At 38.9% G+C, this 21,581-nt stretch overlaps 1 protein-coding gene across 4 annotated transcripts in view; it reads left to right on the forward strand.

Annotated features, from left to right (window-relative positions):
• pcbp4 (poly(rC) binding protein 4) overlaps nucleotides 1-21,581 on the forward strand; it is a 69,260-nt gene that overhangs the window by 14,137 nt on the left and 33,542 nt on the right. For all 4 annotated transcript variants that reach the window (XM_079471849.1, XM_079471846.1, XM_079471848.1 and 1 more), the window contains exon 2: nucleotides 21,161-21,339. In XM_079471849.1, coding sequence (XP_079327975.1) covers nucleotides 21,232-21,339 — 108 coding nt within the window. In that variant the 5' untranslated portion in view covers nucleotides 21,161-21,231. The remainder of the gene's footprint in view (nucleotides 1-21,160; nucleotides 21,340-21,581) is intronic.

Here is a 21,581-nt window from a genome sequence, read left to right on the forward strand (position 1 = left end):
ATTTTATCTGCGTGGCATCTCGCCAACATAAATGAGTAGGTGTTACAATGCCCAGTCATGCCTTCGCTCTGGGTTATAATGTGGATATTTGGGTTTCAAAGACAGTTTTGAAAGAGAAACTGCCATAACATGATTTAAGTGTAAAAATTACACACATGAGACATTTTGAATGTCGTTTAATGAAATATGGGTAAATCACTTACCTAGTGACATTGTAGTGCAAAAATCAAAGGAAATCAAAATGTGAAATTCATTCAGAAATCATGAATACTTATTTTACATGATTTTTATTACTTAACTAGTAAATAAATAGTGGGACTTTTTACACATGTCTACGTATATAACCAAAATAAAATGTTTATTTGCATGAATAATTTTAATAACTAAATATATAATGTACTAAATACATTTAATAAATGGCCCTTTATTATTATAAAGTGAAAAAACAATGACAACCTTAGGAGGTTGAGGGCTTCGTTGTGAAGAAAAAATAGCACAACGCTGAAATAACTTCTTTTTATTTTTTTTAAACAAAATGCTATTTCATATTCCCTTACTACATTTTGTGCTGAAATATGCCTTACATGTAGCAGCTGTTCTCACTGCACAAACACGAAATGAAAACAATAAAACAAAGATGTTTCTGGTTCTCCTGCAGCGTATTCGGAACATAGGGATCTTGATATCCAAGACATTACGTGCACCTGCATTTGTAATTTCCACCCCGGCCACTCCACAGGGTCCTGGTTCCTTCACTAGAGATCAGTCAAAGCCAGATGGAGATGTCTGTCCTGCTAGTCATATATTACTCTTTCTCTTCTCTATCCCTCTATGTCACGAGCCAGAGTACTTCACTAAAGATGTCTGCTGCCACCGCTCGCCCGTCACAGGGTTTCAGCCTAGCGCTCCAGATGTAAAAATAGCGTGATGCAATCTGCTGATTGGCAGTGTAATAAAAAATGATTTGTTAGCATGTCTCAGTCTTTAGTTTAATGGCTGGAGCGGTTCCACGCGGAGCCAAAAGACACAAGCTTGCTGATGCAATCTAATTAAGAATAGCTCGACTCGAATTACGGCCAATTTAGGCACAAGGACAAAATGTACATAAGCATAATGTGTCCTTATAACATTTTCTGGGGGTTTGGGGAGCTGATTGGAGATCAGATGATGATCTCAAGGGAGCTGCTGTCTGAATGTTGCTGATGGTGGTTAGATATTGAGCTTGGTTAGCTAGCAGAAGAATTACTAGCACTTTCATTTGAACAAATGTTTATTGTTTAGCACTAAATTCAAGCAAGCACATTATCCAGCTCCGTTTTGCGCTCTGGAGGAACAAAACCTCAGACTAGTACCCTATAAGTGAAAGCCTTAAGATCTCAATGATCAAACTTACATTTTTAAACAATACAAACAAGATACACATATGATGGATATATATTTAGGGATTTAATAGTTCTAAAAGCCACCCAGAACACCCTAGCAACACCATAACAATATGCTAAAAGCCACCCCCACAACACACTAGCAATCCCATAGCAGAATGCTAATATCCACCCAGTACACCCTAGCAACACCATAACAATATGCTAAAAGCCACCCCCACAACACCCTAGCAATCCCATAGCAGAATGCTAATAGCCACCCAGAACACCCTAACAACACCATAACAATATGCTAAAAGCCACCCAGAACACCCAAGCAACACCATAACAATATGCTAAAAGCCACCCCCACAACACCCTAGCAATCCCATAGCAGCATGCTAAAAGCCACCCAGAACACCCTAGCAACACTGTAACAATATGGTAAAAGCCAACCAGAACACCCTAGCAACACCATAACAATATGCTAAAAGCCACCCCCACAACACACTAGCAATCCCATAGCAGCATGCTGAAAGCCACCCAGAACACCCTAGCAACACCATAACATCATGCTAAAAGCCACCCAGAACACCATAACAATATGCTAAAAGCCGCCCAGAACACCCTAGCAAACCTATAACAACATGCTAAAAGCCACCAAAACCCTAACCATCCTCATAACTACATGCTAAATGCCACCAAAAACACCCTAGCCAACCTTGTTACAACATTTACATTTACGCATTTGGCAGACGCTTTTATCCAAAGCGACTTACATTGCATTATCCTATACATTTTATATAGGTATCTGCAATCCCCTGGGATCAAACCCACAACCTTGCGTTGTTAACACAATGCTCTTACCACTGAGCTACAGGAAAGCTAGCAACATGTTAAATGCTAACCAGAACACCCTAGCAACCCCATAACAACAAAACCACACAAAATACCCTAGTAATCCCATTGCAACATGCTAAAAGCCACCAAGAACACCAAAGCAGACCTATGACAATTCAAAACAGCATAGCAATCATAAAGCAATGCCACTTTTAAAACACTAACACAGTGTTGGCCAAGCACCACACATTTTCTTTAGTTTCTTTTAGCTTATCACATTCTCTTTATTTAATCCTCTGCAAAGTTTACTTCACTAAAATGATCGGAGTCAAAGTTTAGGAACATATTATTTTATCAGTTTGTCAGTTTGTCTTTTGAAGAATTGTTATTTTTTTAACTCTTTGAAAGACTTATCCCAATCCATCGGCGTTCTTTATCCGTCCTTATCCTCCTCTATAACTCTGAGCGTTCACAGATTCTGTCAACTATCTCTGCAGGGTAGAAAGAGCCCTGACAGGACTATACGATAACTATTACAGATGACAAATGCCATGACTCTAATTTACACATTTATCTCGCCTAGGAGTTTTCTGAAATCTATAAACTCATTAGTAGGTTTCTCTTTACACCAAGGTCAAAAAATGTGCTTTACAAAAAACTCCTAAGACATATTGCCTTCTTAAAGGACTGTTTTGTGATCATACAATGGAAGTCAATGTGGGTTAATATTGTTTGGTTACCACAATTCTTCAAAATATATTCTCTTGTGTTCTGGAGAAAAAAAGAATTCATACAGGTTCGAAACGACATGAGGGTGAGTAAATGATAAGTTAATTTTTTAGGTAAACCATCCCTTTAAGCATCACTTTAAATATGTCAAAGCTAAACTTTCAACCCTGTTACTTTCAACGATTCAATACTGATCTCAAAGGTGGATCAACATTATCATGAGGTTAACCCCCTTTCACTATCCATTTGGAGAAAAGGGAAAAAGTCTTTCATTTGTCTTCTGTAATGTTCTGTCAATAAAAGTGCATTGAGTCAGTCCTCAATGAGCAATATACATTGCAGTGGTTTATAACACAGGAAGAGTTCCCGTAAGCAGACAGTAATGCGAGTGTCCATTACCTGACTGCCTGACTGTTCTGAGACTATCGATCATCTGGCTCGACACCCCCATCCCAGCATCTCCAGTGGCTTCTCGGGTTGCTTGCGTCATCATCATCATCTCACAGAACAAGAATAAAGTGACAGACTGAGAGATTGACCTTCAACCCAGAAAGAGGTCGAAAAAAGGCGTTTCTGATAAATTACAAGCTGTTCAAAGACACATTGTCTTAACCAAGGTCAGGACAAGGATTAGAGAAGGACAGCATTTTAAAGGGGTAGTTCAAACCTAAAACTAAAAATCTGTCATCGGTTACTCATCTGCGTGTCATTTTAAACCTGTATTTTTCTTTCTTCTGCAGAACACAAAAGAAAATATTTTGAAGAATGTCGGTAACAAAACAACATTGGACCGTTGTTTGGACACAAAACCACAGAGAGATTTCTCAAAATATCTTCTTTTGTGTTGCATGTCATGTTGATGTCTTGCACTATCTGCAAAATGGAACAAAAAATATTGATGACTCATCTTGCCCTCAGGAGCGTATGCACATTTTTGTCTAGTTGGATGTTTTCTGGAATAAAAATGTCCTTTACATTAGCAGGTACAACTTTCAAGTAACTTTTTTCGAGGCTGTGAAAGGAAAGAAAACTGCATTTGTCAAGCCATTTTATGGCATCTCTACAACTACAACAGCATGATATTTTTAGCGCACTGTATTTTAAAAGTCCCTCCGCTTCTCTCTTATTTTTTTTAGCTTTTGTCAGGGAACACAAATAGTAGGCAGAATACAAATTAACATACATTTCCTTGAAAATGAGCTAAATTCCACCGAGGGAGAGAATATTTAAGAAAAACCTTATAATAGCTCGGAATATTTTTTACCGAAGCATAAGAAACAAATGCATGTTGCATTATTCCCAACAGGACTGTATTACATATATTTATAGATGCTCTCTGGCTATGCTGTGCCTGCTGGCGTCGTGAGCGAATGTGTCCATAAATTGGTTGTAATCTGAGAGAATCGACAGCATATGCAGAGATCTCGCCTGAGGGGCTAATGTGTCCCGCGAGTACCAAGCAGTCCCTGCCGCAGCGCACCCATTTACTCCTGCGTTAAGAGGATTTCACCAGATGAAAGCTTGATCTGAAGAGGGGTGTGTCATGTACTTTAGGAAGACTCTTTCTGGAAGCTTGTTTTGGCCTTCAATCTGGGTGGATTTTTGCACTGAAAGCATAATACAGCACATTAGCTTTCTTAAACCATAAATGTACTGCATCAAGTACACCAATTCCATGCTTGCCTTGGCCAGCACATTGCTAGTTGTCGGACAAATTTTACATACTCCGCAATAAAGTTGCCTTAAAACGTGTGCCATTACACAATGCTATATAAATGCGACTAGAAATAAATGCTAGATCTTTCTTGCTGCGCTAACTGTTGCTTCTCCACGACAGTAAACGATCTAAAATCGAGATAATAGCTCTGCTTCTGGGGTAACCTCACTTTACACTGGACACACTTCAGCACTTTTTTGAAACATACAGTTGCTAGAAGAATCTTGCTAGAATCATGTTTTGGCCTACTTTACATTCATTCCCACAATCTTGCTTCATTTAATGATAAGATTTTGTAGCATTTGGAATATTCTTGCAATGCTAATTTGTAACTATATGGACTTTTTTGGTATGCCACAGAAAATGTGAATTTCTTGTAATGTTACATTGTTGCTTTAGGCGTTATTGATATATTGAGATGCTAATGTCTAGCATTCATATTTTGTTTTGCTAAGAATATATAGTATTATGAATATCACCTGATGCAATTGAGGAACAATATGTTTTTTAGGCTAATAATGTATAACATTATGAATTTCTTGTGATGCTAAACAATATGTAGCTAGTTTATGATGATGCCCACAACAGCGCCTCTTAAGAGTGTGAAACAATAGGGACTTCTTGTGATGCTAATGTGTGGCATTCAGATTTTTTGTTATATTAACAATGTGTAGCATTTTTTATTTCTTGTGATGCCACCATGTAGCCTTTTCTGTTATGCTAAGATTGTGTTGCATTTTAAACTATTTGTGATGCTATTATGTTTTGTTTTTGATTTTTCTTGTATGCTGAAAGCATAACATTGTTCATTTCTCGTTATTCTGCTGTGTAGCATTATAATTATTTGGTTATTCGAAGCATCTTGAATTGCTAGCGAATGCTAGCATAAAGTGTTTACATTACAATTTACATTATTGCCTGCAATAGTGCTCCTAGTGGCAAGGCAAAGAATGCTCCAAGTTTTTCGCGGTCCAAAACGATTAGCCTAACTTCTTTTGTACAGAAACGGCATTAAACTGTGCCTATGATGCTAAAATGGTCTATTTCTGTTTTTTAGTGGTGTTTTTAAGCCTTGGAATGTTTGCTAACATGTGTATTTCACAGCTGCTGGCCTCAAAAAGAAAAAGGGAAACAAGCACTGAACAATGCATCTTTGATCGCCTAATAAACAGACCCTATAAATGATCCACAAATGAGCCTGGGAGGAAATTCGTCCGAGATACGGCAGGAAATGATGACTCGCGTCTTAGCAGGATTCTACATCGCCGCAGCGCGTTTCACAATTAGTCTTCTGAGCTTATCGATTAAAGTCCGCTATCTGACAGTGGACGAGACACACGGATCCTTTCTGGGTGTTTTTTACCCGGAGGGGTCGTTCTGATTGCTGTCCAGATGTCCATTACTTTAATTGAAAGTAAAGAACAGCGGAATGCCAATTCGCAGGGAGAGAGAAAGAAGGAAAGAGCTAAAGTGCATGCAAGGGAAGCTATTCCTGGTCCAAAGTAGTGGTTTCACTTTGCCTCTGTTCAGAGTGGCGGAAAGATCCCAGACCTTTTGGATGCATTAAGATCTTTATGAAATTATAATGAGAGCTGTCATCTCTCTCTTCTGTGATAAACATACACTATACGTTCAATTTGGATTTCAAGTTATCCATTTCGATATCAATTATTTCGGATTTGCATAAATGCAGAGATCACATGTTTCTGGTTGGTCACCGGCAACATGGGATATATTCACACGGACTGTAGTGTGGGTTCTGGAGACACAAAGCAAGGCGATAATGCCTCGTATTTCTTTTGAAAGGTTTCTGGACCTCTTGGTTGGATTTGTTTCAAATATTTTCAGGTGCTTAAACGTGTTTGAGGTTTTTATTGTACCCGGGTTGCTTGTTTTGAAAGATATGAGAGAATTGGTCATGACTGCCTGTTTTTTCTTCCTTGGCCCTTTGGTTTGTACAAGTAAATGTGGTCACGAGGAACATGAGCAATACGTGCATTTTAATAGGTAAATCCATCATTAAAACACAAGCAACAGGGTTAAGCATATAGGCATATTTCCACAAGATGTGTTTTTCTAAGCAAGTCATTTGCGCCTCTTAATTAACTTGTGAATTAATCCGCTCAAGCCTTTCATATTTAGAGCCATTATAATAGGCTTTTGTTCTGATTAATAATCAAAGCGTGGGACTCCTGCTACTAATAATTATAAAGCCTGATAAAATTAAAAGGTTGATCAAGAAAAATCTAATGAAACATCGCTCACTTTTCGTTCATGACCGACTGCTGTAACGTCCCATTGTTGAATATTCCCATACCTGCTCAACAAACAAAATTACACAGAGTAATGATTGACACCGGTGACGGTTATTTTGGGCTACAACACAACAAGTGATATAAACATTGAGCTTCATCTGTCTACAAGCGCTAAAACCTTTTCGGGTTTGCTGTTAGTTTAGTCTAAACTGCATTTGAATGCTGCAATAAATATACAAATGCTGTGTAGAAGATACGAAACCCGAATAGTTCATTTGATTGATTTGCCCATTTATATGGAACACAAACCAAGCAATAAGAATATTCATAACAACAGAATGATGAATTTGGCAATAGTACAAAAACCCGCTGCTTTATGTTGATATACTTGGGATAAAGCCAAATATTAAGAGATCAGAAATATATTATAAATCTCTAGTATAGAAACAAAATAAGTTACTGGACATCGGATGTAAACTAAATCAATGCTACAAGTATATGCAATTGTTTATTTCTGTGTGTGTTGCATCTTCTAAAATACTGATTTGTGTGTGTGTGTGTATCATTTATATGTACAGTAGTGACCAAAAGTGATGTCAGGGTGGCATCTTGATTCTCCAACATTTGTTTTTATTATTCCTTCAGGTTCAATTTAAGCAGCGAAATATTAAGGGTATGGTATGAAATGGACGGAAACACTCTGATCTTTTATTTAAGTATTTATTGGACATAATTATTTGGAAAATAATGTGCGTGTTTGTATCATGAATCACGAAGTATGTTATTTTGTTTAGAAAATACATAAAGCAATAGTATATTAAACATCGACTACAATTTTATCACATAGTAGATATAATCTTGTTTTTGAGTACAAAACAGGTCTTGACTCAGTAAGAATTGAAATTTTTTCCAAAGCTTCAGTTTACACTGAAACATTTTTTAACATGCGCTTTAAGTAATATTTTCAATATGATAATATAGTTGAGTGAATTGTCGTCAATTTTCCAACGTTGGACAATAACTATGGAAAGTAAATGGGGCCAAATTTGGAAGTGAACTGCTCAAAGTACACTTCAATCATGTACCTTACGTACTGCCAAACATACATTTTGTACTTTATATAGTAAAAACATAGTTAAGCTTCTTAAGCTTTTCTGAAAATTCATAATACAAAATGAGAGCATAAAAAATACAGCACCTTAGTTATAATTTAGTGTATTATAGTGTACTTTTTTCAAGTGGGTGTATACACATTGCATGTATATACAGTATAAGTATAACATACAAGCTAATTGAATAAGGTATATTAAAACTAATCTATAAGCTGTCTAGGTTGAACAACCAAGCAAAGAAAAGCTATTCCCTGATTGCTGCTTCTGGTATCTGTGCGCAGAAGCAGATGGCTTAATGATCATGAGTCATTTTCCTACTGAATGGCGTCAGACACAGGAAGCCCAGCATTACATTATCCCTCGTAACTTGGAATTAGCACAATGGCTGTAAAAAGCTTGAGGGTCCTCGAAACCGGGGGGGGGGAATCAATAGGTCCAGTAGGGGTTAATGAGACAGATGTAGGTTGAGCACTGAAGGAGAGTTTGAATGCAATCTGGACAGCTTGGCCCATGGTAAACAAACCCAGGGGCCAGACTGTGTCTCCAGCGGACCACTGGCCCCCTGGGGACGAAGACAGTGTGTTCACTCAGTAGATGAAACATGGACTGACACTCACTGGTCGAGTACCGCCCGGCGCTGGTCACGCTACAATGTCTTGGCGTGTTAGGTGCGAGCTGTGTGATGTTATTTTTACCTTTAGAATGCAACAGCACAAATTGGAACTCTATATTGGATAAAGGTGCGAGTTAACAAAAATGGATCCAGTTTGCGAGCCTACCCAAGACCCCTTGGATGGTTAGTCAAATGACACGATGTGTGCAGCGCTTTCCATTCTTTCACGTTGGAGACATTTACTAATGAGACGGCCTGTCATGCTCCTCCATCAAAAACACACATACACACACATTCTCAATGACTAAATCGAGCTGTTATTCACAATTTGTGTGATTGTTTGTTGCGTCTCCAATGCCCGTCATAACATAAACCTCCCGTATTACAATTATATAATTACATCATTTGTCCGTTCACTTCTGTAACTGGCACTGTGGATTGGTATGTTGTCTGCTCATTTAAGACTAACATTATATTGTTATGCTAATAAGATAAAGATTCATAAATGTCAGCGGTACATGGATAACATCACAGTGGGATTCGGGGAATTGATATTTGGATATTACAACCTGCATTTGTTGTTTGTCTCTATTGACCAAACGAAATAAATAATGAGGTTTGTCTGTCACGATACATTCAGCGATGGCGTTATTTAAAGAGAATTTGAAATCAAATGTATTAAGGATCTATTTATAACTTAGAATTATTTTTATCTTTGCCAAAAGCAGCTTTGGGGCAGAGGATTCAGTGGTTTTCTAAAGCTTCGTATCATTTTGTTTGTCTAAAGAAGAGATTTTGGGAGATTCGGATTACAGACTATATTGGCATACATCCTAAATGTTCGCCACCAAACAGAATTACAAAACAATTTTGAAAGGGGTCCTACTTTGCCTATTGTTCTTAGTCTTTATTATGTTTATGATGTTCTAAACATTAAGTGTTCATGTCTTGATCTTCAAGAAATGCTCAATGTCTTACATATATTTCCTGGATTTATGAAGTCCCTCCTTCTGAAATGCTCTGATTGGTCAAGCTGAGCCTGTCTTTTGTGTTTGTTCCACCGAGTGTGTATTGCGGCAATGTTTCGCCCATTACTCTATCCGTGTTCCAGGGGGCAGGGTCAATGTACATTTTGGGATTAATTACTGGACAAAGTATTTTTAATATAAACTCACACATCATAACAAATTAAAGGGCACTGTCTTCACTGAGATTTTAAGGCAAATGATTGTGAATAGCAACCATCAAGTTCTTCTACTGGAAAAGTTTGGTAATTATCGAAGGTTAGGTTAGATTATTGATCAAAGTGTCTATATACATAATAATATCTATATATCATAAAGGGGAACAACATATGATATAGTTATCAAAAGCAGTGCCGATGTAACCTTTAACGTGCATGACATTATATCAGTCTTGGTAATTATCACCTCCACGCGACTGAACATTAATCTCGGCCGGCAATCTTTGAGCAAAATGAAGAAATAAACAGCGTGTCGGACAGCGTGTACACTGAACGGGTCATTAGCGACGTAAGCGTCGCAACTCATTTTTCATATTACATTTGTGGAGGTTTGCCGTGAATAATGCCCTGGTCTCTTTTGACATGGTCTGACGGTGTGATAGGGTGAGGGGTCAGGACTCCTACAGAATGTTAGGGCATGACGAGCGTGCTGCATCACTCCCCATAGACTTCATTAAAGCATTGACGAGGAGTTAAGCTGACCAATGTAGTCAACCGTAGAGCAGTGTCAACTTTAAATAAATGTGCAGTGTTTTAATAGTAGAGAGGTAGAAAACAGGGTTGACAGAGTTTTCTTATTAACGTCATTATCAACTAGTTCAATAGTTCACCCAAAATATTTTCTTTAATCATTCATTCACCCTTATGGTACAAAACTTGTATTTGACTCTTTCTTCATTCTGTGGAACATTCTGAGAAATGTTGCAGTGGTTTTGTGTCTATACAAAGGAACTCAGCGGGTGTACACATTTGTATACAAATAGCAAGACACACAAGAGAAATGGGCAGAGTCCTGTCGCCTATACTCTAATTCGAGCAGGCTGTCTGATTCCCTCAGGGGTCCAGCTGTCCAGCATGGAACAGCTGAAGAGAATCCCAAAGATCAGAGGCACACGCCCGAACCGCTCTGCTTGTGCAGCTGACAAAAGCCCTGCCCCGACCTTCCCTCCAGGCCCCCTCTGTTTGCTCAAGGAATCCACCCCGTGTGAAGGATGGGTGGCACGCCGTGTTGTTTTAGCACCATGCTCTAGTGGGCTCAGGCGTCAAGTCCCTAAAACAACCATGTCCAAGTCTCATATCTGTCATTGGAAGGGCTGGCCAATTCAGACCCTCGTCGACTCGGGTATCACAAGCCACCCTCCATGAACAAACAAAGTCTAACGACAGCAACTCGAAACATCAGTCGCAAGTTCATTCAAATGGAAGATGCGTTGCTGCGCTGTTATATTATGTATTTGGGTCAGTTTGTGTCTGGAAAGTTGTCTGAGGGATTTTTTCTGTAATCTCCGTGTGACATAAGTAACAAGATACGGTATCTAGCGAGGCTGATTTTGAGAGGAGGCGGAGACGGATTCATTTGACAACAATCTTTTCTCTGAGGTCTTCAGGAAGCTCATGCTATGGTCGAGAACAAGCACTTATTGATGTCCAACTAAAAGGCACCCCTTCTGAGCCCAGCGCAGATTCAAGAATTCAATAACAGTAGCCATCTCCTTCACTTGTTCCCCTGGCCCCTTTTTTCCAATCTCCATTGTATTTACAATGCCATCCTTTGGTATGCGAGCAATCCTTGGCCACTTTAGAACCGAGGTCAGAGATGGGAATGAGAAAACAAGCCGGTCTAATTTTCTTCTGCCAATTTTCTCGGCCACCGACCTTCAACCCGATTTAAGTGGAGGAAGCCAGCCAGGCGGCAGCCGAGGAATTGTGGTCTAAGAAAAGAAAAGTGGAAATGGACTTTCCTACCGCGTACACCAGACACAACGGCGAAGGCCCGAGAAAGATTAAATAACTCCACTGCCTTTCAAGAGCGTCTAATTAAATAAAATAGGGCAGTTTCAGGTTATTGCCTCTACTCATTAAGTACTCACGTCCTCCTTGTTCTTGGAGCTTCGCTCGGAGTCTGAGATCACTGAGCAAATTTAATTCGGCACCGACGCTCAGCTGGAGCCTTTCACACGAAATGAGGAAAAATTATGAGCTGAACAACATTGGGTTTAAGCATAAGGGAAATCGCAAACGCATTAATTTGCTAGTCACAGCGGTCGGATTAGCCATCCTGTGTTTAACTTGGTTAACTACTTCTATAATGTGCAAAATTACAATTTCACTTGTGGGTTTAAGTACTTCACTTGGTGTAGCCGGTGTGAAGGATGCTAGCTGAATTAGCTCGTTTTGCCTAGACATGTTCAGACAATCTTATTCAGGCAGTATATATTTCTTGCACTTATTAGCAGCACTGATCTGAAATTGTGAACTGCAGGCCACTCCTGAACATGCATGCTAATTGTCCAAGCTGTTCTTTAATTATGAGGGCTAAAGAACGGGCATTAGATTAGAAAGGTCATTACAGGAACACTTCCATGCTCACCATGCGGGCCGTTCTCACACACACCATAATCCGCCCACTGAATGATTGAATCACGACCTAAGCGTGAGCTGTGCCAACCCTGTAATTCCACCGCCAGGTTATCCAGCGGCAATTTAAGTGACGGCTCTGGCCGCAAAGAATAGATACAGCAAGCCTACCAGGAAGTTAAACTTAAAAAAGTTGTGAGCGTGTGCGTTTAAGCTAATTAGCTACATTTCATGTAGTGAAGAGGCATTTTCCTATAGTTTGATTCAAGATTATTATAGTCTCATTCAGTCCATGATTAGGCTACATTCATTCAGGAAAATGTTTCTGATTGGCTGTTTTACTTTACTGTTTTACTGACGCAAAAAAAAACCTCGGCTACAATCTCGTCTAAAGAAATGCAAACGTTCAGACTCTCACAATAAAAACATAGAGACAATAAACCTGCAGTTAACATAAACATTTGGGATAAATAGCTAGACAAAACTTCAGAGGAAACAGATGTTTATCATATTAAATCTATCTATGGTCCATGTTCAGGCTATGTTTGTTAATGAGAAAGTCTTCAATTGTGCAAACCCTTTCTTTTTTGGGGGGTAAAGCTATTTTACTACAAAGCTTGAATTAATAAAATATGAATAAAATCAATACATGTGTTGTTAGCAACACAATTAAAGCTAAGACCTAGTAGAATTTATTCAGTCCATGAGGCTAAACTCGTCCAGAAGATACATTCTCAAATGCATGTAGTAGAGGTAAGTTAAGGTCATTTCAGGCACAGACGATCAATAGTATCCAATTCACACAGAGCAGAATTAAACCTGAACAGGGAGTTTAACTGAGAATGATGTTGCATTAATCCTGTGAACTTCTCGTTTTATTTATGGAGCTAAAGCTTCGATTCAAATGTTTGCCAGGATTTGAATATCACCCAACGTCCTGCACTCGCTGAAAACAGCATTTCAGATTCTATGCCAATGAAAACTGCTTGCTCGCTGGACTTAGGTCAGGAGTATGTTTGTGGCTCATCTTCCACCGGGAGTGGTTTGTGTTCTCTTCTGAGGAGACCGTATTCAGATCAGCACTCTGGGGATGAGCTCATGCCTGCGATCTCATGATTCATTCACACAGCTTTGCTTACTATCATTATGTTGATGCCTTTTAGTTTTCTGCTTGCTGTAGTTTAGCAATTGTTTCTGTATTCTTACTTATTCGCATATGCATTTTAAATAAAAATCATATAATACGTGGTAAGTTTTAAAAATGGCATTTAGGTTGCTAAAGGGGTAGCATACCCAAACAATTAGAAATCTGTTTTATTATTGTGAACGCATGTGACTATCTTCAGACGTTAAAGGGATAGTTCACCCAAAACTTAAAATTCTGTCCTTATATACTCACCCTCATGTCATCTCTAGTCTGTGTGACTTTCTTCTGCAGAACACAAAAGAAGATATTTTGAAGAGTGTTGGGAACCAAACAATGGCGGTACTCGTTGACTTGCATTGGTTTTGTGTCCATATAATCGAAGTAAATGGGGTTCAATGTTGTTTGGTTACTAACATTCTTCAATTTGTTAAAACAAGAAAGTCCTGTTGACACTTCCTACCCGACCTTCTTGTACATTTACCACTTGTGGTGTCAAGTCGCCGTCAGCAGCAACATGCTGGAACCCCTTTCCAGTTCTCCCCCAACCATCTCCAACTAGTCCAAATCCTTTTGCCGAGTTGTTTTCAGAGCTGTCACATAAATCTCCCGTGGCCCCTGGCCCTTCAGCGCCAAGGTCACCGATGCTGTTTAGCTGTCAATTATCCGGCAGAGCCTCTTTCACAAACCAAACAGCTCCCTGCCCTGCCCGCTCAGGCCTCTACTGAGAAAAAAGATGGACGTCAAGAATTCGAAGTGTGAGAATAAATAGTATCGCCGCAACACAAATGGGATCACTTTAAAATCAACTCAATATAAACTGTCTGCTGGAATCTCTGGACACCATAATTATGCTAATACACCTCAATCCTTTGACGGTATAATACCGCTCTACTCGCCGATAATGCGCCGTTATCTTTTCCTCAATGGTCTGCGATTGCATTTATTGACCTTTGAGTTGTCGTAGCGGCACAAGCTGTCGGCGCTGAAATGGATTCGCAAAAGATAGCAATCCTCCTATCACGAGAAATTCGCGCCCACTCAGTCGCTTACAGTTGCGAAGATGCCAAGACACTGCCAATTATCGCAACAAAACGTAATGATGTACGATTGTGATGCAACAGCCACAAAAAAGATCAGGCTAAATAGAATCTGACTGCTTTGTGCTTAAGCACGCACTCTTCAGAGTGGAGAACTCTGCTTCTTTGGAGAGCTGTTCAACGCCCCGCTATCCCACTCAGCATAATTATAGTGATCGCGAGTGCGAGATGAGTGATGGGAGGAGAGGGAGGGGGAGACAGGGGGATGGATGGAGTGGGTGGAGGGAGGAAAGGCAAAACTGTGTGATCTTGTTTTGTCTTGCACTCCAGCAAGGTTCTGTCAGAGCGGAGACATGTAGGCAACCTACACTCTCTGCTGATCTAAATAGAGCGAGTGTTGGTGTGCCGATCACTCTGTGCGAGTTAATGTATGTACACAAAGACATTTTATGTATTACATTTTTGTCAAGGTCTTGTTTTATGCTAATTCATTTTATATTTTAATTGTGTCATTTAGGATGAAACAAAAAAAGGAAAATGTTGATTTTCAGGGCTGGAAAAGTGATGGACAATGTAATACATTACTATGTGTTTTGTAGATGCTATGCTAGTATGCTAAGCTGTAGCATATTTTACAAATTTTACATGCAAATATGTTATCTCAGACATAGATGAGGTGTTAACAAAGATGACAACAGACAGAGTTCATTTTCATATACAACTCTTAAAGACACAGTACTCTAAAATACTAAAAAATAGGTGCTGCGTGATGCCACAGAAGAATGATTCTGAGTGTATTGTTCCATAAAGAAACTTTAACATCTGAAGATCTTTAGATATCATGAATCACCTTTATTTTAAGACTTTAGCAATAAAATCTTATTAGTTTAACTGCAAAGGTCAGATAGTGTGTTAAAAATAATACCATTTCATTAGTGCTGGGGCTAAATTACAGAATGGAGTCCTCCAGGAATGGGACTGAATAGCTTTGTAGGTGATGACCCCTTTAAATAACAATCACGAACAATGACTTTGTGACTACATGCACACAATAAATGGATATTTATCAAAAATCAGTTTAGAGGCAGTTTCATTTTAGCCCAAACCGAACTCCCGGTTCACATTCACAAAGGATAGAGTGTCTGTAGATTATTTTTGATAACAATAAAAAAAACTTGACCGAGATTGACCGTTACTTGGCTAAACTTGCATCTCCAGTATTTTGAATTTAGACTGCGATACCAAGCTCAACCCCTAGATGTCAATGTACCATACGGTTTGTTTAAAATGCAACAAAATTCAACAAATCCTTTATTTAAAACAACTATTATACAGTTAAATAATACTAATACAAATTTATATTATCATAAATTAAATTAAATATAAATAACTATAATATTAGACACTAGCCAAACACAAGCCGGTCAACTGGGTGGCAGGCGCGCGCATGTCTTTACGGTCTATGAAAGCAACCTGTTTTCACGTGTTTACATGCATATCAATAAACCGGCTATACAAAAAAATGCATTCACATGGAAGTTTGAGACAGTGATGTCACCATCGATAGTCTGTTTCGTAATTTAAAATGCCACGTGAAATCGGTCAGAAGCTTTATTTTTTTATTTCTTCTCATGTCTGCAGTACCTGCATATGCCATAAAAACTGTTTTTAACATTGCCGTTTCTACAACAACTGCATGATTCGAGAGAGGATTTGTATGCGTTAATTTACTGTTACTTCCGTTTCAGACATGTGCACATAAACAAAACAGGGAGAAAATACTCTGATTATGCTTAATAATGCTTAAGACTGTGCATGTAAACGCACTCGCTGTAAAGCGAATATTAAAAGTGAAATCTTTATCGCGAAATAAGAAACTATTGTAAAGGTCAAGGAAAGTAATTGCTTAGAAGGTGTAGAAGCGTTTGAATTGTTTGTTTTCATAGAGTGCATTGCTATGTAATCTACGAACAGAATTTCGAATCAATGTTGAACTTTCTGTTCATAAGAATGGATTTTAAGAATGACTTCATAAACAGCAAGTTATGAAATGAAATGTATCATTAAGTGAAAAAAAAAGAATAATACAGAAATAGTAATTCTGAACCAGTTATACATTTACACAAATATAATTGCATTATGCAATTTAGTTTTGACCAGCACAGTTTACCATTTACCAAATTTTCCCATGCATCTCAAATGAGATTCCAAAGAGGCTTTAGACACAATTTTGCAACTGGCTCACGTGGGGATTGGCTTGCGAATCTAAATACACCCACAAATGCTTTTTCGTCACTAGAGAAAATATTATTTACTCGAGGCCTTCTGCTTCATTGTCTCTGCATAAGAGATTAGACACAATGCTTTTAAAGAGCTTCTTTTCATATCGTCAAACCAATTCAAGCGACAATAACATTAACTCAGCCCTTGTGTAATGCTAATAGGCTTTCCATTCCAAGGACGGCCCCGTGTTTTAGAGATAGAAGCTTGTCCATTTGGTGGAGTGATGGCCATGCTGGTGAACAAGCAGAGGGCTGGGCCATGAATCAGTCATGCATGGGTCAGTGAAAAAGAGAATTGGAGGTGGACAGAATGATTTTAACCCCATCCTGGAAGCGTTCGAAAGCACTTCCATAATTCATGTACACTGAGATGAAGTGTCATGACTTGTAGTAGAAAGCCTATTGTGTTCTGATGGACATCCTCCTACAAGATTAATCTCGCCGGTAAACCAGACTTGAATGTATATGAGATCAGTAAACAATGTCTCAAATCAGGTATATAGTACCTATAATAGGTTTTTCTTCTTCTGGTGCAAGAAAACCTTGACATCAAGTCGACTTCAAATGAATATGGCCGCTTTAAATGACAATCACGAAGACTGTAAATTAAATACTAAAGTAAAATCCATATCGCGTAATTACAAGGGACTGTAAAGGTCATGGAAATGAATCGCTTTAGAGGTGCAGAGGTGCTTTATTAATCGCATGTAATTAAATGCATCTGGTGGTGAAATATGTCCAAAAAAATGTTTTGGTGCAAGAACAACTTGACTTAAAGTCAACTTCATATAAAAAAGAATCATAGCATTGTAGGATATGACCCCATTTAATAACAACATATTAAAAATTGAGAAACAAAAATCCCAAATTTCTAGTAAAAATATAGTTTCTGTCAGCATATTTTTGCAGAAAATGAAAGCGGGAGGTCAAATTAACCGAAAAACCGCTTTGTATTTTTTCAAGCGTCAAATACTACAAAGAAAACAATTTCAGACTCACTTTAAGCAATGCAACGGTGATACAGTTTTCATGTGTCCTTTGTCACTCCTGAGGTTTGTTGAAATCTGAAACACTGGACTGGAATGGCCACAATACATCTAGAAATGCTGATTCAATAGTTTGGAATGGTCTCTTCGTTTTTTCGGGCAGCTTTTAATAACAATAATACCACATGTAAAGCAACACCGTACAATGCAGAACATATTAACACTCGCAACAAAACCCAAGTGGTCATTAAGGGCTCTCTGGGGCTCTCCTTTCATTCCAGGTTGGGTGGTTTCTTATAACAGCAGTTGTATTTACAGAATGCGCCATTATAAATGTTGATGGGGTGAAGGGGGTCCGCAGGATAAGCATGCAGAGAAATGGCGTTAGTGTGTACGGCCTTGACTGGCAGCGTGTGTGTTTGAGCTGAGAGAGAAATAGACCAATGCAAATAGCAACGCTCCTTCCGTGACCCGGCACGCTCCCCTGCATACAGATGCTTTGAATAAATCCTGAGTTAGTGTTCATATTCAAAACCACCCAACAGGAGCACAGGTGCTCCCGAGTGTCAATGCAAGAGAAAATATCGATCCCAAGCACTGCTCTGAAACGCGCTCAGATCAGATCTCTAGCGCATGACGTACGGTCAATATCCCATGTTACATTTATTTACAAGCTGTACGGACACTAGTCCGCCGTTGCTTTATAAATGCTTAACTGAGTTCAGACCACATGTGTAAACCACCGGTCGGCATCTCTCTCGCTCTCTCTTGGTCTTTCTCTAATTGGTTGGCGGATCGCCTTGCGGGAGGAGAATAAATGAGACAGGCACAAGTAACGATCGTTTTGCGTTAATGACAAGCACACCCGAGTACACGACTGTCCAAATTACACGCCACCAAACTCCCACACACCCGGCGGACAGATCCACCGATGCCTCTCGACTTTCAGAAATCTGCGACACGATTGTGAAGACGTCCTGTTGAAATTTCAGATGGGTTCGATCCCAAAAAAACATTTTTTAATTGAGTGCGCGTGACGGCGGCAGGTTTAATTAACCGGTAGGCAGATATCAGAGGGGGATGGCGAACAGATGATGGACAGTTTTCTTTTAGGGGTCATGAACTAGCTCAAGCTAATTCGTCATTAGCATGCCGAGATGGATGGGTAGAGACGCAACGTCTGACGTAGCGGGACTGACACAAGCCAATCCATTTTTAAATGAAAAATCCATGCAAAGGAGGCATTTTAATAAGGTTTACAAACATTCATTATAAGAACATTACAAATTTGAGATATCACTGCTGTCCTTCTAAAACCCTGTCTCTAATAATAAAGATATAAAACCATAAAATATGGAGTCACTTCACATGAGTTTGTCACTAGGTTTTGCCAAGATCATTTCTAAGTGCTTGTCAGCTTCGACAACACCATATTTAATCATTTAAAAAGCACAGCGTTTTAGCTTGTCCTAAAAACAGCTAACTTAGACATCCAAGGTTTGGGAAGGACAACGATGATACATTTATATGTAGCTATAGGTATCGGTACCGATCAATAGTTCGACTCAAATGTTTCCAGTATTCTTAAAAAGAAATATAAGTCTAAGAGGCCATTTACACAAGACGGTTTTCAACTAAAAACTTTATGCGTTTGGACTGTTCATTTACACGAAAACGGCGTTTGGGGAACTGAAAAATCTTTGAAATCGAGGGCATTCTAAATATCTAAATAAAGTGTATATATATATATATTAGATATATTTAGATTTAGGTATAATTTACATATTTGTGACCTTTTATTTTTTATATGTGACATTTCTGATTAAACAAATGTTGAAGAGACTTTATTTTATACATTAAAGGACCATTGTGTAATTTTTGGCAGAATATACAGTAGCTGTGAGGTTGCGAATTGCAACCAAGGGCTCACTCCACCTCTGATCTTCGAAGCACTACGGAGACTGAGAGAGGACTGAGATGTCGTCACATTTTCACTTCTTTCCCGGAAAAGATCACGCATTTACGAAATGCGTTCTGTAGAGCAGTTTGTCCGTTTAGGGCCACTGTAGAAACAACATGGTGACAATGCAAAACATAGGGGGACCCGCTGTGTATGTAGATAGAAATAGCTCATTCTAAGGTAATAAAAACAACACTTTATTTTGTAAGGTCTTTATAGACCTCTGAACACATAGTTATGTATATTATATAGCATTGCTGTCAATAGATCTTCCAAAATATTGCACAATAGACTTAAAGAAATTGACTGGATTGTCAAAAAGTTGGTGTTGCATTCTAGAAAAAAGCCATATATTTGGAGGGGAGGCGCTAAAATATAGGATTTGAGGCATCATCAGAAAAGAACTGCTGTTTCAGAAGCAGACCATGGTATTGCAATGTCATGCCTAAAATGCTCAAGTGCTCCATTGCAGTCCATTGTGCTCCAATCTAGCTGTTGTTGAACACACGAACATTCGACATAAACACCCACTGAACCACATCCACTAACAGCACAGCATTCAAATCTAATATTGCTGAAACAACTTCAAACATTTGCTGTCTTGGAAGTTTCCCAATGCTCTCCGCACGACGCGGTCTATAAAAAGCAGTCTCTATAGAACCTGAGCTGTTACTTTCAGTTAGAGGTGCACAAAACCTACAATTTCCTCTGTGTAAATTGAAAGATTTTTCAAAAACATCACCACCTCTCACTCGACCCCGCCACGTCTGGGTCGCCACAAAAACCCCGGAAATGCATTGGGATTTCAACGAGCACTTACAGTTCCACTGACAGTGGCTAAATCGGTGATACTGGGTTTGTGATGTGCGCTGCTGTAACAGAACACCGCATTGTCGTCGTTCAGCTGCCCGGGCATTGTTGGATCAGTGTGTCATGCGTGTCTTCGCTAAACAACTGAATACTTTGAGCACAAGTTCAGACTGCACGACTATCACAGAGCTTATTTACTGCTGAGACATGGACATTCAGTGTTCCTGTAACTCAACTGGCAGGGTCACAATGCCAAGACAATATCGCTCAAAGTTGCTCTGGATGAAAGCATCTGCCGGATGCACACATGAACTGAAATGAGATTCCTGTCGAGGCAAACAAAAACTGGTCTTTTGATTTCTGGTTTTGTGGTCAATATGTCAGAGAACTGGCCTGGTGGGTCGTGCATGTGGCCTGACAAGTTAGGACATCCTGACTGTAAAAAGAATTATAATAAAAAACTATTATTATGTTTTAGAAAACATGTTCTTGCATTACAAACTTACAACTTATAATAAAGCCAATAATCCTTTTTTATTTTGAAACATGTTTTCTGACTCAACAATAAAACTAAAAATGCCCCTAAATTGATACACTTTGCTAACAAAGATGTTGATGCGCCGACATTTTGTATCACACTGTAGAACGTATGCGGACGGTTGCAACGCCGAGTCATTGACATTTAATGTTTTTGTATGTTGTTGTTACAGAGAAGCGAGAGAAAGGAGAGACTCCTGCCTTCCCCCTCCCCACCCATTCCATCATCCGTAGAGCATCTTTCATGCGTCTCCCTGGGCACGACTCCCACGTCAGGATGAACTGTGAGCAGGATTTTGGAGATGGAGGAATGAATGTCACGCTAACCCTCCGCCTGCTCATGCACGGCAAGGTAAGAGCACTTACCCAAAGCCTGCGTGTATATTTTACAATGGTAAACTGTATTGAAATTTTGAAAAACAAATATTAGAGGACAAGGTGTTACTGAGGAATGCAAAATTGAAACTTTTTCAAATCAATTTTGACATTAAAACAATACTATATAATATAAAAATAACATACATTTTTAAATTTTTTATAATTTAAATATTTAATATAATCTTTATCTTTAGTTATAATTCTTATCAATAGTTT

This window comes from Barbatula barbatula, assembly GCF_947034865.1.
Source record: "Barbatula barbatula genome assembly, chromosome: 13".
In the NCBI taxonomy this organism is placed as follows: Eukaryota; Metazoa; Chordata; class Actinopteri; order Cypriniformes; family Nemacheilidae; genus Barbatula; species Barbatula barbatula.